Genomic DNA, 20,954 nt, shown 5'->3' with positions numbered 1-20,954 from the left:
TGGCAACTTAGCCTGAAATACTTGTTGCATCTGCGTGGGGATGGATTTTTTTTATTGTCTCTTACACTGCTTATTATCAGAGTTTTGCTTCTCTGTTTGAGATGGTTTCATTCTTGGAGGAATTCTCACTGCTGAATTTCGAGGGTGAGACTTGTTTCCTGTCAGGGCTGAGTGTAGTAGTGTAAGTAAAATGAGAACAGGAACAGGAGGCTGTCACTCATCTTCTGTAGTTTGAAAACCTTTGGGTGGACTGTTTTAAGGTAGCATTTCTGGTTCTAAACTGTATGATTTATTCATAAAAGACTTCCAGTTTGCAACAGGAATTCCCTTAAGAAATGAACTGTATGTTCATCTAACAGCCTATATAGACTTATTTTAAATGCAGCAGCTGCTGTGGTTTAAGGAAGCAAAACTTCTTTTAAATTTATTATTATCAGTTTTTAAGTAAGATCAGAAAAATAAGCCTCAGATAAAGCAGATGTTGGTAGTAGTGTATTACTCAAAACAATGTAAGTTTGTGTAGGAATGAGAATGCCTGGTTTTGAACTGATGATGACATTGAGTTGAAGTTCTTAAAGAAAGGTGGAATGGCTGTCCTTCCAAATGACTTGTAAGAGAACCAAAAATAGGATTATTTGTTTATTGTCATAATTTCCTTTGGCAATATGAGCATGTGCCCAGGACAGTTAGAGATAATAACTAATTAAAGGGTCAGGCTTCAGAAGACTTGGCCAAAACCCAGCTTTTTCTGCTGACTGTATTTTTGGGGTTTTGTCTCTGGACCAATAACATTTCATGTCACTCCACATGAGAGTGAAAATCCTAAGAATTCTTCCAAGCTCTGAGAGGCATGAAAATAACAGATCTCAGTAATTTAATAATTTGAAAATGGCACTAATCAAGGGTGTCACTACTCCAGCAGTATAATTCTCATGCAATGGTGAGCAATTATAGCAAAGTATTTTCCATTGCTGCAGAAGGTGGAGCAAATGGATTGGATTTGGGGCTGGATGAAATGAATCAATTTAGAGCTAATATATGTAGTTTATCTGTTCAGTTTGGACCAGCATTGTTATTTTTTACTCCTACAAGACAAATCCTCTTTTTTTTAAAGCAGAAGAAGAAAACCCAAAAGTTAAACTTGCAGGTTTCTGGAATTGTGTCTTGTCCAAAATTAAAAGTTAGAAATAGGATAGATGAAAATAGCAAAAACTGTTGTTGAAGTTTCACGTGCTTAAACACAATCTTCCATGTCTTGAATTAACTCTGATTATCTGTTTCTTGGAGCATCTCTCTTCAGACTGAGTTTCAAGGACTGAAGATCAACTTTCATGTAAACCTAATGTAGAAATGTATTTATATTTTAAATTTTGAATTTATCCAAACTGTTCAAACAACAAAAGGTATTTGCTTCTTTGTTTCACACTTAATATTTACTTGGCTTTTTAATTTTTATTGCCAGTTTTCATAGTTAGGAAAAGGAAAACTGTGGAGATCACAAGTGAATCACTGTTTCTCTCCAAAGAAGATTAAATGCAGTTGACTTTGAAACTGGTGCCTTGATGTCAGGTTTGTTTGGTTTTGTTCATTTAGTTTTTTAATTTATTTTATTTGTGTGAAGCAAATACAATTTGTGTGAAACAGTTTAGCTGGGAATTGAGAGAATTCCTTACACAGGAAGGCTGTTTTAGTGTGAGTAGAAAATGAATCAAGCTTGTTATTTGCAGCAATACCAAAGGATGTGAAGTTAGCACTAAGGAGGGGAAGAGGAATATTTTTTTTGTCCCAGTGGCATCGTGCAGGGTTGCACTGCTCAGTGTTCTGAGACTAATTAATCAGTAAGGGTGTCTAATTAAAAAGATGACTGTTCACCAGCTGCCACAGCAGGCTGGTTAATGGACTGAAACATTAGAGTATTTTTGTAGGAAATATTTGTGTTCAGAATGCTGCATCTGTTTGTCCTGATTGAAAATGGGGGAGTTTAGGCCTCCGTAGCAAGGAATAGATTTTTATTTTTTTTTTGCCTATTTATTTTGTCTCCTTACTAATTAGGAGTTGTCTCCCTTGACTTTTAAAGGAAATAGATATCAGGGATGGCATAGCAGTATACTAAACAATTGTAAAAGATCCTATTACATAAGAATCAATGATCATTATAATCAAAATGTGATTTTTTTTTTTCAGTTGATTGAAAAGAGAAAAAGCTAATACCTGTTACTTTGCTTTTTGAATATGAGGCACTTGGGCATTAGGCAAAATAATTCTGGAGGAACTGATTGATTTTTCTGAGTTTCCTGTTTCTTTGAAATTCTGTATATATAGGCAGTTTCTTAGGTTTTACTTCTCCCCACCTTTTCTTAAAGGATAAGGATAGGATGACTGTTACTCAACTCTTCTCTTAAACTGAGATAATTCATTTCATGGCAAGTAGAGCCTTGATATTTTTATAATGTAATATGGTTTGTAGAGACAAATCAGCTCCTGCTGGTTGGAGTGATAGGAAGCTTCGTTTTTGGTGTAAGCTGATCTGTTGGTGCTGACAGTTAACAGTCACCTACTTTGAATTATTTTAGTGGTGCTGCAACACTGTGGGACAATAAAGTATATAGGAACTGAAAATACTTACTAGAAATCAGTGAAAAATTATTGTCTCTGAAGAGTAGAAGTTGATACAATTTTAATTCTTTAAATAGCTTCATTTAAATTCAGACTTCAGATAAAAGGTTTAGTTCATGATAAATGTACCAGGGTACCTAGTTCCACAGCAAATGTTAATGTTTCTCTTACCAACTCAGGAATAAAATGTCCCTAAGGTGAATTTAATTTGCTAAGTTTTGATTCATTTAGCACTCATCTGGAAAAATTCTTTCAATTTTGTGTGCACAAAAGGGAAAATCTTATGCTAAGTCTTCATCTTCAAAGGAATTAATCAGTTTAGTGACAAGTCCCTTCAGGAAATAATGGAGGAGCATCAATTAGTAATTTTTATTTTTATGTAATCTAAATTTTAATGTTTCTTTATGATACTTGAGGTGGAAAATATTACAGTAGTATTTTCATGGCCTGCACAAAATTATAAAATATTCTGCTGCATTAAGAATTTTTCTGCAGTTTCTTTTCCATACATAACCACATATAAGAACACTAAAATAACACCCACAATACAATTCCTGGCTCTTCAGGTGATATATGACCTCTCTGCCCTAAAAGTCACATCAATTGACACATTTATTCTGCAGAGTGGAGTAGAAATGAGATTTGCATGTGCCCTCTTGGAGCCTGTTCTGTTTTTCTGTGTGAGTTTATGATCCATTTTCTGCAAACCAGGGGAGCAGAGTTGCCCATCATTTCAAACAGGGATAAAACCAAGGGAGTAGCAGTATTGTGGCCTGAATAGGTTTAAATGATGGTTACTGGAAGAATTGATATTGCACCAGCTAGTGTCATAAGCTTAGGATATATGAATATTGATGCAGATAACAAGTGGTTTTTAAGTAGGATGGAATTGGGATGTGTCATTGCCTCGCTGTTCCCTCAGAGTGTGCTAAGAGCTGCTAGGACTTGGCACCTCAGTGCTGGTTTGAAAATCCCTGCTATTCCTTCCTGGATAAAACATAAATAGATATCCCAGCTGAATTTGAACGTTGGTTTGTTAGTCAGTGTTGGTTCCCTGGAGCAGTAATGATGCTAATGCTGAAAGAGCAGCTGGACTAGAGACATTTTAAACCATGGTTTTCTACATCCCTGAGTAAAACTGGATTGTTTTAGAGGTTCCCTGCAGGGTGTGTTGTCTTTATGGAATTCTGTGGGTATGATCTTCCCTGTTAGCACGGGGCACTGCTTACCTGAAGGAAAAGGTAATGTCTGTGTCCACTGCCAGAGCTGGGTTTGCTGAGGGATAATTGTGTTTGAGGCAAGCAGCTTGCTCTTGGTATTCCTCTTTCCTCTCCAAACCACTTCTTCCTAACCAGCCTCTGTTTTCAAATAAAGATTGCATAACTGGCATTCAGGAGGCTGCAGTGCTCCAGAGCTGGAGCTTTAGAAATCTTAAATACCTTTATTGGAGAAAGCAAACCACCTCTTCCTGACTATTAGTTGCTGATTTCAGTATGTTAATATTTGATGCTTAGAGAGGAACACAAGAATCCAAACATTTGGTGTTTAAAGTCTCTTAAAATGCCTTTAACACCAGTACTGGTGGTCAGCGCTTCAATAAAGCTTGTTTTGCCATAGCTGTGGACAGCAGTTCAGAACAATGGGAATAGTAACAAACCCAGCAAGGTTTGAGCTGCATGTGTAGAATATTGAAGTGTACAGAAGTGATGAACACATCTCCTAAATCCAAACTGGAATTTGATATAGGAGTGAATTCTGAACCTTTATGTATGACTTCTTCATGATAAAACCCCCAATGACAGGGTTATTTGTATGTTCTGTAGGATATTCTTCCAAGGGCCTGAGCTGGTATTAAGGTAGATTTTACAGTAATCACTTCAAAAGAGATTAGAAACCTGTAGATCTTCTTTACAGTCTGTATCCATTAAGGAATTTTTTTCCCTTTGCAGTGATGAGTGTGGTTTTACAAAGAAGAGTCATATCTCCTGTCAGGAAACAAATTTGCAGCTGCTGAGGTAAACTAACCAGAAGGAGATTGTTAGAAAGAGTATATGTAATAGCAGACTGCAAACAATCTTTTATGTAGGTTTTTGTGGACACAGACAAATATTTTGGCAGCTAGGAATTTTTTTTTCTTGCTGAGGGTTTTCATCAGTTGCTTTTTAAACCGACAACCAAATGCTGATGATATGGAGCAGCACATATTTTAGTCATATCCTGCATATGACAAAGCTGTCTTCAGATGGGTGGTTTGTCTTCAGATGGGTGGTTTGTCTTCAAAGTAATCCAGTTTCAAAATACAACCTTTTTTTTTGACTCAGTAGTACAAGATGCAGCCTGCATTAAAACTAAATAGTCATTAATGGGGATTGCAGTTTCAGCCAGCCTGCTTGCCAAAAGAGGTATCTTTTACTGCATGTTCCATCTCTTCTTTATACCCTTACCTAGCATTTGCAGGGCTAGTCACAGTAATTGTGGGGTTTTATTTGGAAAATTTCCTTCCCCCCATTGCTCTCAGAGAGGATCACTGTTCAGGTGTGGTGTCAGGGTGAGATGGGAGCAAGCACTGGGGCTGGGCAGGATGGATGGGTGAGGCAGCCTTAGGCAGGTTCATTACAGTAACATTGCAGTCTAATTACACTTTTTGGTCCCTGTGTGGCAGAAGAATTGGAGCTACCTTTTGGATCCATGCCCCCTTTCTTTCATGAGTTTGTAAATATAATTCCCGAGAGTTCTTTTAGGCTTTGTTGTCACTTGTCTAGGATTTCCTTTCCCTTTCTGCAAAGACTCTCTAATTCTTCGTTAATGGACATTTGAAAATATGTAAACACACATTAAGGATAAAATACACCCAAAAATGCTAGACTGAGTATTCTTTGGTGGTGCATTTATGCATGCGTGTGTGTGTGTTCAAAGCAGAATGGCTGCCCTGATACAACAAGAATACTGATGCTGGATGCCAGCAGTGGATTTACACAGCTGGCAGTCAAGGAGTAATATTTGGATGTCTGCTCATTTATTTTGAACTCAAAACCATGTATTTCAGGCAGCCATGCACTTGATTGAGTTTAGGCTATTACACAATGAGGAATTTAATTTCATAGAAAGCTCAGAGCAGCAGTAGCTGGTTGTCTTTTCAGGACTGTCTGCAGTGTCTGGTTGAGTCAGGAACAAGCCTTGGAAACAGGCAGCCAGGCTGCTTTAGCCCAAGCAGAGACACACTTCTGAAACTTGGATTTAAACTCTTGATATTCCCACGTCTAGGATTTATCCTGACTCCTGAAAATGTATGTAGAGTGAATATTGTACATGGAGTTTCCTTTGCAGAAGCTGTTAACTTGGTCATAGATTAGGTAAGATATTTACCAACATATTTTACATTTCTAGAAATGGTAGCTTCCCATGATGCTTGAGAGGGGATGAGTTAACTGTGTGTCCAGCCTCAAGAATTAATACTGGGGCTGGGGAAGCAAAACTACAGAAATCCGCATGAATTTTCAGTGTTAACCTTGTTGCACAGCCCTGTGTATTATCTGAATTTCCAGTGTACATCTGATTTTTTTGCTGCAATAAGGAATTAATCTGATTCTTCTCCATTTAGTGTAAGCAAAGAGCCTGACTTTGAGCTGTATTTTTGGCCATGCTAGTTCTGCTCACTGGAAGCTCTTGTGGATTGTGGTGAGAGACTTTTCATGTGGGTCAGAAAAGAGATAGGAGTACTGCTAGTAGCAACCTTAATTTTCAGTGCAGTGATGCCAAAATAAAAGGCACATGCTGTGTTAAAATACCAGCTTACACTGGGATCCTAGCATGTGCTATGTACATGGTTTAAGTGCAAATATTTCCAGTACAAGTTACTGTTTCTAGTCATAATTTCCTGAAGTATCTGTTAAATACTTTGCTTATTATTAATTAAGGCTTGTCTCAGTATGGCTTTTGAAATATTTCACGGTGCATACAGTACTGTTAATTTTAAATAGAAATAGCAGTTTTGACAGTCTGAGAAATAATGGATAGGAGAAGAGTTCTCCGAGATTGAAAGTGCTTGTATAATTAGGAGCCCTGAAATGGTCATCAGGGACATATCTGAAATTTAAAGATATGATCATCTTGTAGTCATAGGTACCTTCATAATTCCATACATACAGAGACAGAACTCTGCTGCTTCAGACAGATTAATTTTGGTATTTCCTAACTTTCCAGTACTTAATTTAAAATCATTGAGTAACCTTCATCATGGAGTTCTCGAATGGTTTGGGTTGAAAGGGACTTGAAATCTCATTTTCAGGTCACTCCCTGCTGTGGTGGGCAGGGAGAGCTTCCACCAGCCCAGGTTGCTCCAAGCCCTGTCCAGCCTGGCCTGGGACACTTGCAGGGATCCAGGGGCAGCCACAGCTGCTCTGGGCACCCTGGTACATTTTGTGGAGCTAGGAAAGGTCACTGCACATCAGAGAAGTGGTAAAATGTAGTTGTTTCTTCCTCCTGACTCTGAGAACTTGCAATGTGCAATTTTCTACTCACCTTGAGATGCTCCCTTGCATTCCTTAGAGTTCTCTGGAATTGTACTAATTGGGATCTCTAAAGCAGAATCCCCCCCAAAAAACCCAACCTCTGTTTGTCTCTGAAGCTCTTCCTGTAAATTGAGTCATAGATGATACATTTTAAGCCAGCAGAATGTTTGATTATTCTACTTTTGACTGCCTTTAAAATTCTAGTTGCCATAACAACTTTATTTCTTTATTTTTAGCACATCAGTTGCCATAACAATAAAATATAGCTTTTTGAATGTAATCATTTTCCCTTACTTTTTTTTGCTTTGTTTTATAAAGCACCTTCTTGGGGGGAAATGAAATGTGCCAAAGCTCATCCCCTGTGAGCACTTGGGTTAGAACATTAGCTGAAAAATAAGGCTTTTTTTAATCTAGCCTTATTCCATTTCTATGGCATTTTTTCTGACTACTGAGTATTTTCATAACTTAGGCAGAAAAATGAATGCAAATCATTTTCTCCAAATAATTTTTACTTGTTTAAAACCTTTCTTTGTAAAAAAATTGCTTTTCCTCATTCTTATTTCTTTTAGTTAGTGTTATTTGAAAACCTTAACTGTTAAGAGGATCATTTCTAATATTTTTTTTCAATATACAGAATGTCCATAAAGTCACTGAGTTAGAGGCAGTATTTTGTTCAGCATGTGAATATTCTGTGTTTGGGGCATTTTGATGTGATGTATCTTTAAAATATATGAACAAAGATACAGATTTCCAGCTTCAAGCCATAATCTTGAGCAGAGGGGAGAGGTTTATGTGTGAAGTTAATATTGGTGAAAGAAGTTGGCCTTGAATGTAATCTGTAGATTTGACTTCCCCATTTCCTGGTTGTGTCCTTTCCAAAAGGATTTGTAGATATCAGTGTTGTCTTTATATTTAACCTCTTCTTAGTTCTGTTCAAGTATATATTTGATTTTAGTTTTTTTTAAGAGATGGGAGATAATATCAGGTTTGGTATTTCTTCTAGAATAAATGATTTCTTAGCTCACATAACATTTTACATGTGCCAATTTCTGGCTATAAATATAAATGTCCTCATTATCTAATAAGACAAAATTTGCTAGTTATTGGAAGTTGAATGTATTTAGATGTCATTAATCTTGAAAAAGTTATCAGATGTATGATGACTTTATAAATTTTAATTAGCTAATTTTTAACTCAGGGCTGTGGGGGGGAAAGTCAGTAATTCTTGCTTTCAGTGGCATTTTCCTAACACCTCTCATTTCTGGATTCCATGTCTGTGAGTTACCCAGGAATGTACTTCCAATGTTATTGGCAACATTTTCCCTGTAGATCATTCTCAGCAGGAAGCTATTCCTTGTCCTTTCTCATATATGGATATTGATGCAAGTGTGTTTAGATCCATGCTGGAGGAGAACAGAAGTGATACCTCTTCAGCACTTCCAGCTGGGAGGAAGATTTGGTCTAAATGAAGCTGAGCTTAAAAATCCATAAAAAGAAATTGTGCCACCCTTCAGGTTATAAATAGTTATTGTGGCATATCCTTCTCATGTTCCTCTTTCCTGTTTCTTCACAATGTGGTAGAATAGTAATCCTGAGTAACACTTAGTTTAAAATAGTCTTAAAAATCCACTATTGACTTTATTTTTAGCTTTTTTGTTCTCAAGAAGTAGTGGAATTGGATTTACTGGGATTTGAGGTTGGTACCACCTGCTCCCCAGTAGACCCTGCACTAAAACAAATAGCAGCTCTTTAGTTCTGAACTGATTCTGCCCCTACCAACACTTGGAGCTGTGCCTTCATCCCCTAAATGATCCTGGTTGTTCAGTGCTTTTCTGAGGCACCTCTCATGTCCTTGAGGAAGAACTATTTTTAAAGAAGTCTATTAAAGGAACAGTTTAGGGTGGAATGTGTCAATTCTGTAATCAAGTAAAGCATGAATTTTTGGTGTGAGCAGGCACTCGTTTCCAGCCAGCCTGTCTGGGTTAGCCTGGATCTTCTGGGAGGATGTTCTGTGATGGTTTAACCCCAGCCACATCCATGGGGAGGGGATTTGAATCTGTCCTTGCTGTCTGACTGAGTTTGTCACATAAGAGCTGGCAGGTCACTAAGAACTGCTAGGAGAAAATACTTAGAGAACTAAGAAGAGAGAATTAGACTGAAGTGGAACATCCAGACTTTTGATTTTGAAGGACAGGTGTATGTGGGTTCAATCCTTATGTTCTTAGTAGTTGCTTTTGCATGGGCCCTACAAGTTGGCTGCCTATATTAAGGCTGCAATAAATTATGCATCAGTTGAACTCATTAAATCAAAATTGCTTGCCTTTTAAAAGGTCATGCTGTAGTTTAAGAAAACTGTTTGGCTTGCAGTGTGTGAAAAATTGAAGCAGGCGATCACAATGTTTGGGATTTTTTTTTTTTTAATAGCTTTAAAATTTCTTATTCTAGCTCTGCTGAAATGGAATTACTGTTAATACTGACTGAGCTTATGCTCCTGCCAGGCAGGCTGGAATCCTTTTCAACATATACTTTCTTGGTGCCCACTTGAAATATGCTTTTAGAATACCAATATCTATGGAATGTAATTCCTGGCTTCACACAGACAAAAGTATTAGTAAAAGTACAGCTATCTCAAAATATCTCTAAAAGGTTTGAATGAATGCAGTACTAAAATCTCTTATGTATTATTTTGAAATATGAAAAATTATTCCCACAGGAAACAGCAATGCTACCTGCACTGTGCAGACTATTATCTACATTTCAGCATTTTTTCATTTACAGTTCTCTTAATTGCTTTTGTCCTGTGATTTAATATTTTAATTGTCCCTTGAAAGATGGGAGCAGTGGAGGGTAGTAAGTTGGTGTTGTTTTGCCAGTATACTTTTCTTTTTCTTTTTTAAACTGCAGCTAGTGGAGGAGCAGGTGGTTTAATGTAAGTGGCACATGCATGAAACTGTCAGAGGGCACATGTTTAAATTTTTGCTTTTTGTATCATCCTAAGTTTATCTGGTGCTTCTTATCATATATGGTCAGTCAGTAAATAGCATCCTTCTGTAGCTTATGTGCTGTTGAAAGCAAATCCTCTTTGGCTCCTGAAAAATGTTAATTATCACCATTCAGTGGGCTGCACAGCATTTCCCTGAAGTAAATTCCCTTCTTGATTGATAGTTTATTGCACAGAGTTTTATTTCCATTGATTCAGGGCACAGGACTTTGGTGGTATTTGTCATCTGCATTGAGCTTGTAAAGTGGATTCAATTTGTTCTAGGACCATCAATATCATCTTGAGAGAAGCTAGAATTCAGAAATTCAGGGAAATATTTGCTTTGTATGCATCTTTGAATGGCATCCCTGCCCATGGTAGAGAGGGTTGGAACAAAATGATCTTTAAAATTCCTTCCAATCCAAACCATTCTGTGATGCTATGAAATAAAATCCATGAGATCACAGGCAGTAATGATTAAAAGGAGATAGTAGCAATTTACTCCAAAAACTTGCATAATATTTATTAAATACATGAATAATATTAGGAATAATTTGAAAGTTTCAAACTTTAGAAGCATTTGATGTAATTGTTGCTTAACAGCATGAAAAGACTGCACAATAAACTTGCAAATGTGAATGCCCATCTCTCTCTACTGATCCACATAAAAAAATTATTTGCCCATTTCTTCTTGTTCTGCATCACAGCATCCTAATTAGCTAACACTTGTGTGATGCTGGCTAATATTTGCATCATTAAAACAGTGCTGGAAAAGGACTGGGCTGTGAGTGCTGCAGAGGATCAGGCTGCATTCTCCTGAACTGCCCCCAGCCTTGACTCCAAATTACACCAGCCTCTTCCTTCTGCCCCACCTCACATAGCCTGCTCTGCTGCTGCCACCAAATCCAGTTTTTCCCTCATGCAGAAAAGGCCTCTGCTGACTTTTTTCCTGTAGCCTGTAGGAGGTGAGAGCTCCACAAGAGCATCTGCATTTCAGAGCTGCAGCTGTGTACCCCTGGTGTCTCTTGATCTTTGTTGCAGCAGCAGGTACATGTGGCATAGCACTGTAAAATGATTTATGGCATTCTTTAGGATCATAGGTTGGGAGGGAGAAGGAAAGGAACTTGTCTCTGATAACAAAACTGAAAAATGAGTCTAGCAGGTGGAGAAATGCTTTAAAGGTTTCTACAATATACTGTTTACTTCAGTATATTCTGAGGGAATATTATATTCTATATAGATAGAATATATGTATTCCTTCAGAATATATATGTTCCTTCAGAATATATATATTCTATATGTAGAATATATATTCCTTCAGAATATAGATATATTCTATATGTAGAATATATATATTCATATTATATTCTACAATATACTGTTTCCTTCAGAGCTGACACTTGTGGGTTTTTCCCACTGGCCCAAGGGTGTTTAGTCTTGAGGAGGATGAGGACAAACCAGAGCAAGACAAATTCTGAGCTGATTGTGAGACTCACAGGGAGAGTGAGACATTGGAACAGGAGCCCAGTGTGAAAACTCCATCCTTGGAGATGTTCACAGCTCAGCTGAATGTAGAGCCCAGCACAACTTGGCTTAAATTTGGTGTTGGCTCTGACTTAGAACTTTGTCCCCCTGCTTTGGAGCAAGACATGGATTGGGATGGTATCCACAGGGTATGAGGGGTTTGAGAAGCCTAAGCTTGTTCTGAGAAGAAAGAATGGGTTTATTTATAAATATCTAGACACTTGTTCTATCTCATCATATGCCTGCACTGAGGTCACAGTCCCCGTGTGTTCTGTGTGAGCGCGAGCTCTCCGGCAGGTTTTAAATAGACAGCTGGAGTGGGTGGATCTGGGGAAGAGGCTTTATATTCCAAATAACAAACAGAACACATTTCTGCCTTAAATACAGCACTAATATGACTTCATAGAGCAACTTCAAACACCAGTATGATGTAGAAAACCCAATCCATGCACACATGCACACACAATTTTTAAGGCAACAAATTATTTTCCTTTGTTCTCTGCTACTTTTAAGCTGCACTGCAAATGCAAGCTTTATAGAATAGAATTATTCTGGAGGCATTGAAAACAAAACCAGGGTATCCATAAGATACCTGTAAAAGTAAATGCCAGAGGTAGTTAAGATTAAAAATAAAACAAACTGAAAGAAACACCTTTATTCTTTAGGCTTAGGAGAAAGTATAAAAGAAAAAAATATACTGTAAAATAACAAAAAAAAAAAAGGAGTTGGGCAGAAAAAATAGAGGTTGGTGAGCTGGTATGTATATCAACAGTGTCATTCACGTCTGCATCTAAATAAATAACTCCTGTGTTCCTCATCCCACACTCAGCTGGACCTCCTTGCTCTCATCAATGCCTTTCAGAAGGATTTTACAGAAATTATTGTTGTCCATTCAATCCAGCTGACCATCCAATAATTTAGCAAGGGAAGACTTCAAACTGGAAATGAGTGGTGTGATTGAGATGCTGCTTTGTGCACTGCAGGGATTGCTTCTATCAGTCTTGTTTCCTTACAACAAAGGATTTAGCAAACAAATATTGCTATTCCTTTTCAAACAGAATGACTAATAGATTGTTTTCTTGCTTGAAGCTTCTAAATCTCCTTCCATATGGACTTTTTCTGTCTGAGAAGCTTTACCTGGTTTCCTTTCAGGGTCACACATATCACCACTGCTTTCACTGCCTTGCTTTGCATATACAAAGCTCCTGCTCCTACCACATCCCCTCTGTTTTCAGCAGGATCAGATGGTGTGAGCCTTCTGGTTTGTGTGGTGATTTGTACTGTTTGTAGCTGATGTAATTGATAAAGAAGATGAGGAATTGCTCCTTCTGTTGGGCTTGAAGAGTGCTCAGGTCCAGCAGCTGGATGTAACCAGCTATGGGAACATGTGCACCATGTAGGATGCTGCCTTGATGACAGTAAGGCAATTCTTCCACTAGAACTTTTCTCTTCCTCACTTCCTTTTCTTAAAACACAAATTGGAAAAAATCCTGAGGCAGGTTTTGTTTAAAACTGTGCCAGAGGCCCAAATGTGCCCCTAATCTCAAAATAAAAACACTTTTCTCATAGAGCTTTTAACATGCTGTCTCTGAAACAACATTCTGCTATTGCTATATTTTGTAAAATTCCCTCTGTAACTGCATAATTTCACCAGGACTAGCTGATTTCTGATTAATTTTCACTTAAATATATTTCACTTATATATATTCCTCTAAATATACATAAAACAATACAACTTAGTGATGTTAGCATGGTGCAATTTATTGTGAGTGGCTGAGGTGATAAAGCCACTGGCAGCTTGCAGCATGACTTTTTTTAGTGAAGGAAGACTGCTTATATTCCCAAAGAAGTCAAACTTCCCTGCTTCTGAACCCCTTTGTCCCTTCAGTTAAAATTTCTTTAGAGGACACATTTTACCTGTGTCTAGAACCAGCCAGCAGAGGTTGCCATTGATTTTCCTGTTATCTGCTCAGCAGAGCCTGGACTTCTCCTAGCAGCCCTGGAATATATGGCTGCCAGGAGTGCTTGTTCTCAGAGCTGAGCACTCTGGGCTCACAGAGAGGCACCAGCTGGGGCTGACCTGACACCAAGGTGACTCGATGGTCACTGTGACATCTGGAAGCTTAAATAGTTACCGGTCCTTAAATCTGTGTGGAGCAGGATGTACTCAGCACAAAGCTCCTGTGATCTGCTTTGTCAGGCTGTACCTTTGCTTATCTCATGCCCCTGTGTACCTTTGGGGCTCCCTAATGTCCATTTTAAGGTGTTTTGGCCGTTCACATCCCTGGTGCCAACCACGATCTGCCCTTAGGGGAAGTGGGAGAAGTGCTGGTCACTGCCGTGCCTGTGCACACTGTTTGTTCTCCTCCTCCTCCTCCACGGGGGAGTGGGAAGAGGAGGAATAAAAATTGCTCCCTATTGTTCTGCTCTGGTATGGATAACTGGGGCTTAAAGCTGTGCTCAGGGTCTAAATTTAGTCATTAAGTCTGTTGTTACAGCCATTTACCATTCTGAGGTATTGGAGATAGTTTAATTTTTTCTTAAATCCTCTGCTAGAAGACTTTGGAAGGATCACATGCCCTTGCTGCAAACCACTCTTACACTGCTGCAGTTTGTGCTGCTTCACGTTGCTACAGACTTGTCATTCAGACTTGGACACTGGCTCCAGGCAATACTCGAAATACAAGATGTTAACTCACGAGCAGCTTATTAAAATTTTGCCTTTGGTTTCCCATGGAGCTAGAAGGACTTAAATCACTGTAGTTTCTAGTGACTGGTTGGTTAAAGCCTCCAAGACACATCTTCTGCTGGTCAATAGCCCCAAATGCTGTTCTGTGGTTGGTGTTTTGGTATTTAAATTTGCTGTTTCAGTGTCTGAGGATGCATGGAGTGTCTGTAAGATAACTTTGATGCTTGTACTTCTGTGACTGGATTTATTTTTAGGAAGCACAAAGTAACCAAAAGTTCTGAGTACTTAATCAGGGAATAGCTGCATCTGTTTGCAGGAGTAGAGAGCTGAGTTAGTTGGAAAATGATGTGTTACAAATATTTGTATTTAAACAGATGTTCAAGCTATTAGGGTAATGGTAATACTGGTACAGTATCAAAAATGGGTACAGGTGACTTTTGTAACATATATGTGTTAAGATTGGAAGTAATTAATTTGTGATGTAATTACAAAGGGGGTTTATAAGGGAGACTAGAAAATCTGTGTGGCACTGTAGCAGATACTTTACCAAGCTAAACTTCAGCAGGTGATCCTTGAAAGGTGAGTGCCCAGTGAATAACATAGGATTATTTTAGCAAACAATTTCAGTGGGGCAGTGCCGGTAGTTTATTGGGTATGTCTGGATTATGTACGCACAGCTCTCTAGGAGGGATGTGTTGGGTTTCTCCTGAGGCACTCGGAGCGGTTTGGGGGCCGCGGGTACCGGGCTCCGTGGCTCCGGTGCGGTTCCCGGTGCCCGCTCCCATTGCCGCTCCCGGTGCTCGGTGCCGCTCCCGGTGCCCGTTCCCATTGCCGCTCCCGGTGCTCGGTGCCGTTCCCGTTCCCATTGCCGCTCCCGGTGCCCGCTGCCGTTCCCGTTCCCATTGCCGCTCCCGGTGCCCGCTGCCGTTCCCGTTCCCATTGCCGCTCCCGGTGCCCGCTCCCGTTCCCGGTGCCCGCTCCCGTTCCCGGTGCCGGCTCCCGGTGCCAGCGGCGGCGCCATTGGATGTGCCGGGAGCAGGGAGGGGAGCGGCCGGCACCGCTCCAGCGCCCGGCGGGCTGCGGCGGGGAGGAGGAGGAGGAGGAGGAGGAGGAGGAGCGGGCTCAGGTGCAGGCAATGCTCGCACGGGGGGAGCAGGGAGGCAGCGGCAGCCGCTCCAGCCGCACCGCGGTACCAGCGCTGACTCCCTGACAAGTATTGGACATAGCGGATGCGTGTAGGTGAGAAAGCTTCTCTATTGCTTTAGCAGGGAATTGGAGAAACGAGTGGTTTTTGTACGTGCTCTGTTGCTTATAGACAAAGGGAGCGAATAGGCGGAAATATTCGGGGATGTTATAAAATCTGAAAGGACTTTCTGTACAGCGTGGCGGTGCACGACAGGAAATTAACTCCAAAAAGAATGCTTTCTCTCAAAGTGCTGCGACAGAATTGAACGTTTGGCTTTTCTAGTGTCTGAAATTCGTCCTGAAGACACGGCAAGGACTATCAGAAACATCAGAGAGATCCTGGTACTTTTAAAGAGACTTAAAGCAAATGCCAGCTGAATGACCTTGGAGATGATTTTATGTGGATTCATTAATTTTCACTGCTGGTCTTCTAGTCTCAGGAACTCTAGGATTAATGATGGTTTTAATGTTTTAGGGGCCTTTCAAAAAAAAAAGATTGTATACATTTAATTACCTGCCTAATGATTCCTGAACTAATCAAGCATTTACTTAAAACTGCACACAGAAGATGCTTTTAATGTTTTCTCTCTCCGTAGCTGTGAATAAAATGAACAAGGTAATGTCCTGCAGCTAGAAGAACAATTTTTTTAAGCAACTATTTATTATGCAGATCATCTAATAAATACAGAAACCTTAAACCCCTGAGAAGATGAAGCTGAGCAACAGAATAATGGAGTAGTAAACAATGGCAGCTTTTCTAGTCAAATCAGCATTTCATTAGCTTCCCAGCAGAATGCAGATGGAAGTTTCTGAGCTCGTTGTGTGGGGTTTTGTGAAATGATTCAGTTGTTGCTACAGAGGTGAGCAATATCATGGATATACCTATGAACTCCTGGGTGCTGATCCACTGTAGTAGATATGGCAGAGTTTCTAAAGATGATTCTTTTAAATTGCCATTGCTGAAATTAAATTCAAGAGGATTTATTTTGTCTGTGAGGACACTGAATTATGATTCTGGCATTCATAATTGTAATGGACTATAACTGTTTAAAGGAAATGTAAATATTGACGTGAGTCTCCAAAATCTATTTTTAAATTATTTTCATTTTTAAATGAATAGACACGATCTTCCTCATTGTATGTGAGATGTATGTTTTCTTTCTTGGGAGCCAGAGGACAAATCTCCTTCATCCCTCCCACCTGTCTCCCCCTAAATAAAATTCATTATTCATACCCAAATAGTGGTGAGTCTATTGGAATTAACCTTGACAAAGATGTTTTCCTTACCTTTCCAATGAATAGGATGGGTAAGATGGAGTACCATCTTCTGAATCGAACAAGAAAAGACAGCATTAGAGGATGAACTTTTTCCTTTAATCTCCAATCAGTCTGTGATTTAAACTAAGACATAAAGATTATCTCCAGTAACTGCTGGTCCAGGAAACCTGAGCTATACTGAGGTTCCTCCTTCCCTTCCTCTCCCTCTCCCCGGTATATTCCAAAGTAAACAACTTTCTCAGGAAAATAAGTCAGAGATTTCCCTCCCCTCCTTCCCTGGGAAATGGATGTGTCTCTTTTGTCAGTTTTTATTTCTGTTTGTTTTAGAAGTGCCTTGTGTTTGCTAAAGATGGGTCAAGAGCACTGGAGGAGCTGATCAGTGGCCTTTCTCTTTCTGGCTTTTGTTTTTCTTTTCTTTCTTTCTTTCTCTCTTTCTTTCGTTCTTTCCTTCAAGCCAAGGTGTGCCAGAGGTGATGCACTGATGCTGAGGAGGCATCAACAGCCATGGGACTCTAATCCTCTCCCATGTAAGCACTGGCAGTGTCTGCAAGGAGAGACCGTGAGGCGCTGAAACAGAGTTTAGCTGCTGTTCAGCAGGTCACCTGCTCACTAAGGCTCAGATTGCACTGTTCCCTAAGCACAAAACATGAACCAGTCCCGATGGATTGAATGGAGGACTCTGAATATGAGCAGTAGTGTTATGAACATATCTGAGCACCTCTCCTGCCCTCTTGGATTTGGTCACTACAATGCAGTTGACATCTGTATCCTTGAGACAGTCGTTATTGTCTTGCTAACATTTTTAATTATTGCGGGTAACTTAACTGTGATATTTGTTTTCCACTGTGCTCCACTCCTGCATCATTACACCACCAGTTACTTTATTCAGACCATGGCCTATGCTGATCTTTTTGTTGGAGTCAGCTGCTTGGTTCCTACTTTGTCACTGCTCCACTACTCAACAGGTGTCCACGAGTCCTTGACTTGTCAAGTTTTTGGATACATCATCTCTGTGCTCAAAAGCGTCTCTATGGCATGTCTTGCTTGCATCAGTGTGGATCGCTATCTCGCTATAACAAAGCCTCTCTCCTATAACCAACTGGTCACACCTTGTCGCTTGAGAATCTGCATCAGTCTCATCTGGATATACTCTTGCCTGATCTTCTTGCCTTCTTTTTTCGGTTGGGGAAAACCTGGTTACCACGGAGATATTTTTGAATGGTGTGCTACCTCCTGGCTAACTAATGCCTACTTTACTGGCTTTATTGTGTGCTTACTCTACGCTCCCGCTGCCTTTGTCATATGTTTCACCTATTTCCACATCTTTAAAATCTGCCGGCAGCACACCAAAGAGATCAGTGACCGCAGAGCTCGGTTCCCTAACCACGAGGGGGATGCTGCTGGGGAGGCTGGGCACAGCCCCGACCGCCGCTATGCCATGGTTCTGTTCCGGATAACCAGCGTCTTCTACGTGCTCTGGCTCCCTTATATCATATACTTTCTGCTGGAGAGCTCCAGGGTATTGGAGAACCCAGCGCTCTCCTTCCTAACTACGTGGCTTGCTATAAGCAATAGTTTCTGCAACTGTGTGATCTATAGCCTCTCCAACAGCGTTTTCAGGCTGGGACTACGGAGACTGTCAGAGACAATATGTTCATCTTGTGTGTGTTCAAAAGACAGGGATGTACGGGACCCTAAGCCAAGGAAACGGGCTAATTCCTGCTCCATTTAAAGAAAACTGGTGCATGTAATTAAATGCTGAGTTTTGATAGTATTTGTGGTATCTGGAAACTTGCCAGAGGGAAATGTTTACTTGAACAGCTTGCCGTGGTGTTAAGAGTGAATTTAAAAGGGATCCTGGAAAAGGCAAAGGCAGCTGTAGGAAGGGTCACTGAACTCTCGTGAAATTGTCAGGAGAACAATTCAACAGAGATGATGAAGAAAGTCAGAAATAAAAATCTTCTAAAGGGCATGAAGTAACTAGCACATCAGAGGAGGTTCCTCCTTAAACAAATTAGTTACTATCTTACATTTTCCCCCTCGTAGACAAGTTGTCTTTGTGTCAGAGTATACTGTAGCCTTCAGAATTTTAATGCATTTAAGAGGAAGCAATCAACACCACAGTATGCAGCTATCTGTAAATTATATACTTGAGGACTGTAGTAGATACTGCAGGTAATAATCAGCTCTACCTTTGCTCACGTATTGTACAATTCTCAGTTGTACAAAAAATCTGCAGTGCATAAACCCTGCCCTGGGCATGATGACGCTTTGGGATAAACTTCGCACCTTGTGGTACAACTTACACAGAAGCTCTCCCTCTCATTTCCCCCTTTTTCCCATGCTGTGCATCCCTCTATTCCATTGTGTGCTGGTGGGTGAGTTTGAGGGCACCTGTGAGGTTACCTGAGTTCCAAAGCATTTTTTCTACCGGAGGCAATGGCCCTCCCTGGCTGGCTGCAGCTGCCCATGTACAATGACTTCCCCAGTTGTTCACTCTCTTGACTCATTTCCATCAGCACACAGAGTCTGTGTAGTGCCCTTTAGGGTGTACTGAAGTTTTTCCTTACTGGTTCCACAGGTGCTCCTAATGCAGATATGATAATGGCACACAGCAGTGTGCAGCACTGCTTAGAAAATTAAAAATAACTGACCCTTTACTTTGGGAAATCTAAAGAGCTTACTGTTGTAGCTGTCAGTCTGTTCTGTGAACCTCACTTGCACATACTGTATTTTTTTTAAGAGAAAACATAAATTGTGGTCTGTGCCTAATGTTTTCATAGCACATGGAGTAGGTCAATGCTACAGGATCAAAAAATTTACACTTGCTTTAAGAGAAATACTTCTGTGCAGCTCTTTGTTAGACAAGTGTTCTCACAGGAGGTAAACAAGACAGTTTGGTGTTAAATACAGGCTGAGAGCTTTGGTATGTCCTTTTGTACTGAACTGACTTTCAGGTCCACTGATGAAATCTTTTTGATTTTGCAAGGGCACACATAAGGTTTGTGTAATAAATTGCCAGGGGTTCAGATGCATGCCAATCAATACAATATTTAAATTATAACTTTGAACCAAATGTAATTTTCTTAGATGGTTATTGGCTTTTAAAAAAGGCCCAATTATTGATTATTGGTGCCTTTTAACACTGCACTATTATTCCTTCTTTCACCAAAACGCGTATGTAAAGATTGTGCCTATTACTTTTTGTAATGAAAGCTGACCACGTGTGCACACTTGTGGTTTGACTCTAGAGCTCCCTTAATACTGTACTCTTTGTTCTGTTGAGGTGGTTCTGAACCCCTCTACATTTTTTTTAAACCTGTAAGAAAGTTGAAACAATGGAATAAAGTAGTATTATGTCAATCAAACTCAGCCTTGGCGTTAGTTCCCTGATGTTACACTCTGTTCTCTGGGAAAGTCCTTTTGGGTTAGGACTTGAGTGAACTATTTCAAATCCAAATTTCAAAGCTGCTTACTTGATGTCTAAATTGTTCATATTCTGGTTTCTGGCATTGTATATCTTCAAAGTAGATTCATTGACACATTCCTTGAGCTGAGCTGTTGCTGATACCCAGCTCTCACAGATATTAGGGAAAAATTAGTAGTGTCCTTTGCATGGATCTGATAATGTTCCATGTCTACAAGGATATATTTGCTGCCTTCTTTTGCCAAGTTCATGTTTATTTCAGGAGGCTCTTTTAGCTCACTGCTGCTCTGTTTGGTTGTGTAACCCCAACTCTTCCTACAAACGTGACTTGGATTAATTTACTTTTCTCTTTTTTTTGTCATTTTTTCCAAGCAAGGCTTAGACAAGGAGCAATGAAATATCTTATTTCTTACAATTCCCAGAGCTGGTTTTTTACCAGTAAAGTCATTTTATATCTCATTTTATATCTGTGCTCCAGAGCTGGCTGCTCAGAGCTTCTGATTTTCATTGGTGTTTCTGGTGACAAGTTTCTATGGGACCTCCTGGAATCCAAGAAAAGTTTTAAGCAGGTATTTAAAGTCAAAGTGACATTGAGTGAGCCCAGGCTGTGGGCAGCAGATGTGTTGTGACTGTGGTGCTGTAACTCAGGATGTGTCAAACACCTGAGCAAACTCATTTGGCTCAGTTGTGCCTTAGTTGAACCCTGTTTGTGTGACCTCAGCAAGTGCAGTTGATGTGCAGCTA

General features: G+C 39.9%; 2 protein-coding genes across 11 annotated transcripts in view; both read left to right on the top strand.

Moving 5' to 3' along the window:
- RABGAP1L (RAB GTPase activating protein 1 like) overlaps positions 1-20,954 on the top strand; it is a 234,162-nt gene that overhangs the window by 58,891 nt on the left and 154,317 nt on the right. The window contains exon 1 of one of the 9 annotated variants that reach the window (XM_077182018.1): positions 15,436-15,559. The exons of the other annotated variants lie outside the window; for them this stretch is intronic. The gene's annotated coding sequence lies outside the window, so the exon portion shown is untranslated. Of the gene's footprint in view, positions 1-15,435; positions 15,560-20,954 lie in introns of those variants that run through there. 9 annotated transcript variants of the gene reach the window in all.
- Positions 15,443-20,155, top strand: GPR52 (G protein-coupled receptor 52). 2 transcript variants are annotated; one of them, XM_077182023.1, is made up of 2 exons: positions 15,443-15,559; positions 17,238-20,155. In XM_077182023.1, the coding sequence occupies exon 2, from the start codon at positions 17,430-17,432 to the stop codon at positions 18,513-18,515; it is 1,086 nt and encodes a 361-aa protein (XP_077038138.1). In that variant the 5' UTR covers positions 15,443-15,559; positions 17,238-17,429; the 3' UTR covers positions 18,516-20,155. The 2 variants fall into 2 exon arrangements, with proteins under 2 accessions (XP_077038138.1, XP_077038137.1); XM_077182022.1 differs by having other exon boundaries at positions 15,556-16,365.

The sequence above is a fragment of the Agelaius phoeniceus genome, chromosome 8 (genome assembly GCF_051311805.1).
Source record: "Agelaius phoeniceus isolate bAgePho1 chromosome 8, bAgePho1.hap1, whole genome shotgun sequence".
Lineage (NCBI taxonomy): Eukaryota > Metazoa > Chordata > Aves > Passeriformes > Icteridae > Agelaius > Agelaius phoeniceus.
Note: the sequence above shows the minus strand (reverse complement) of the source record. Positions and strands in the feature narration are given on the sequence as shown.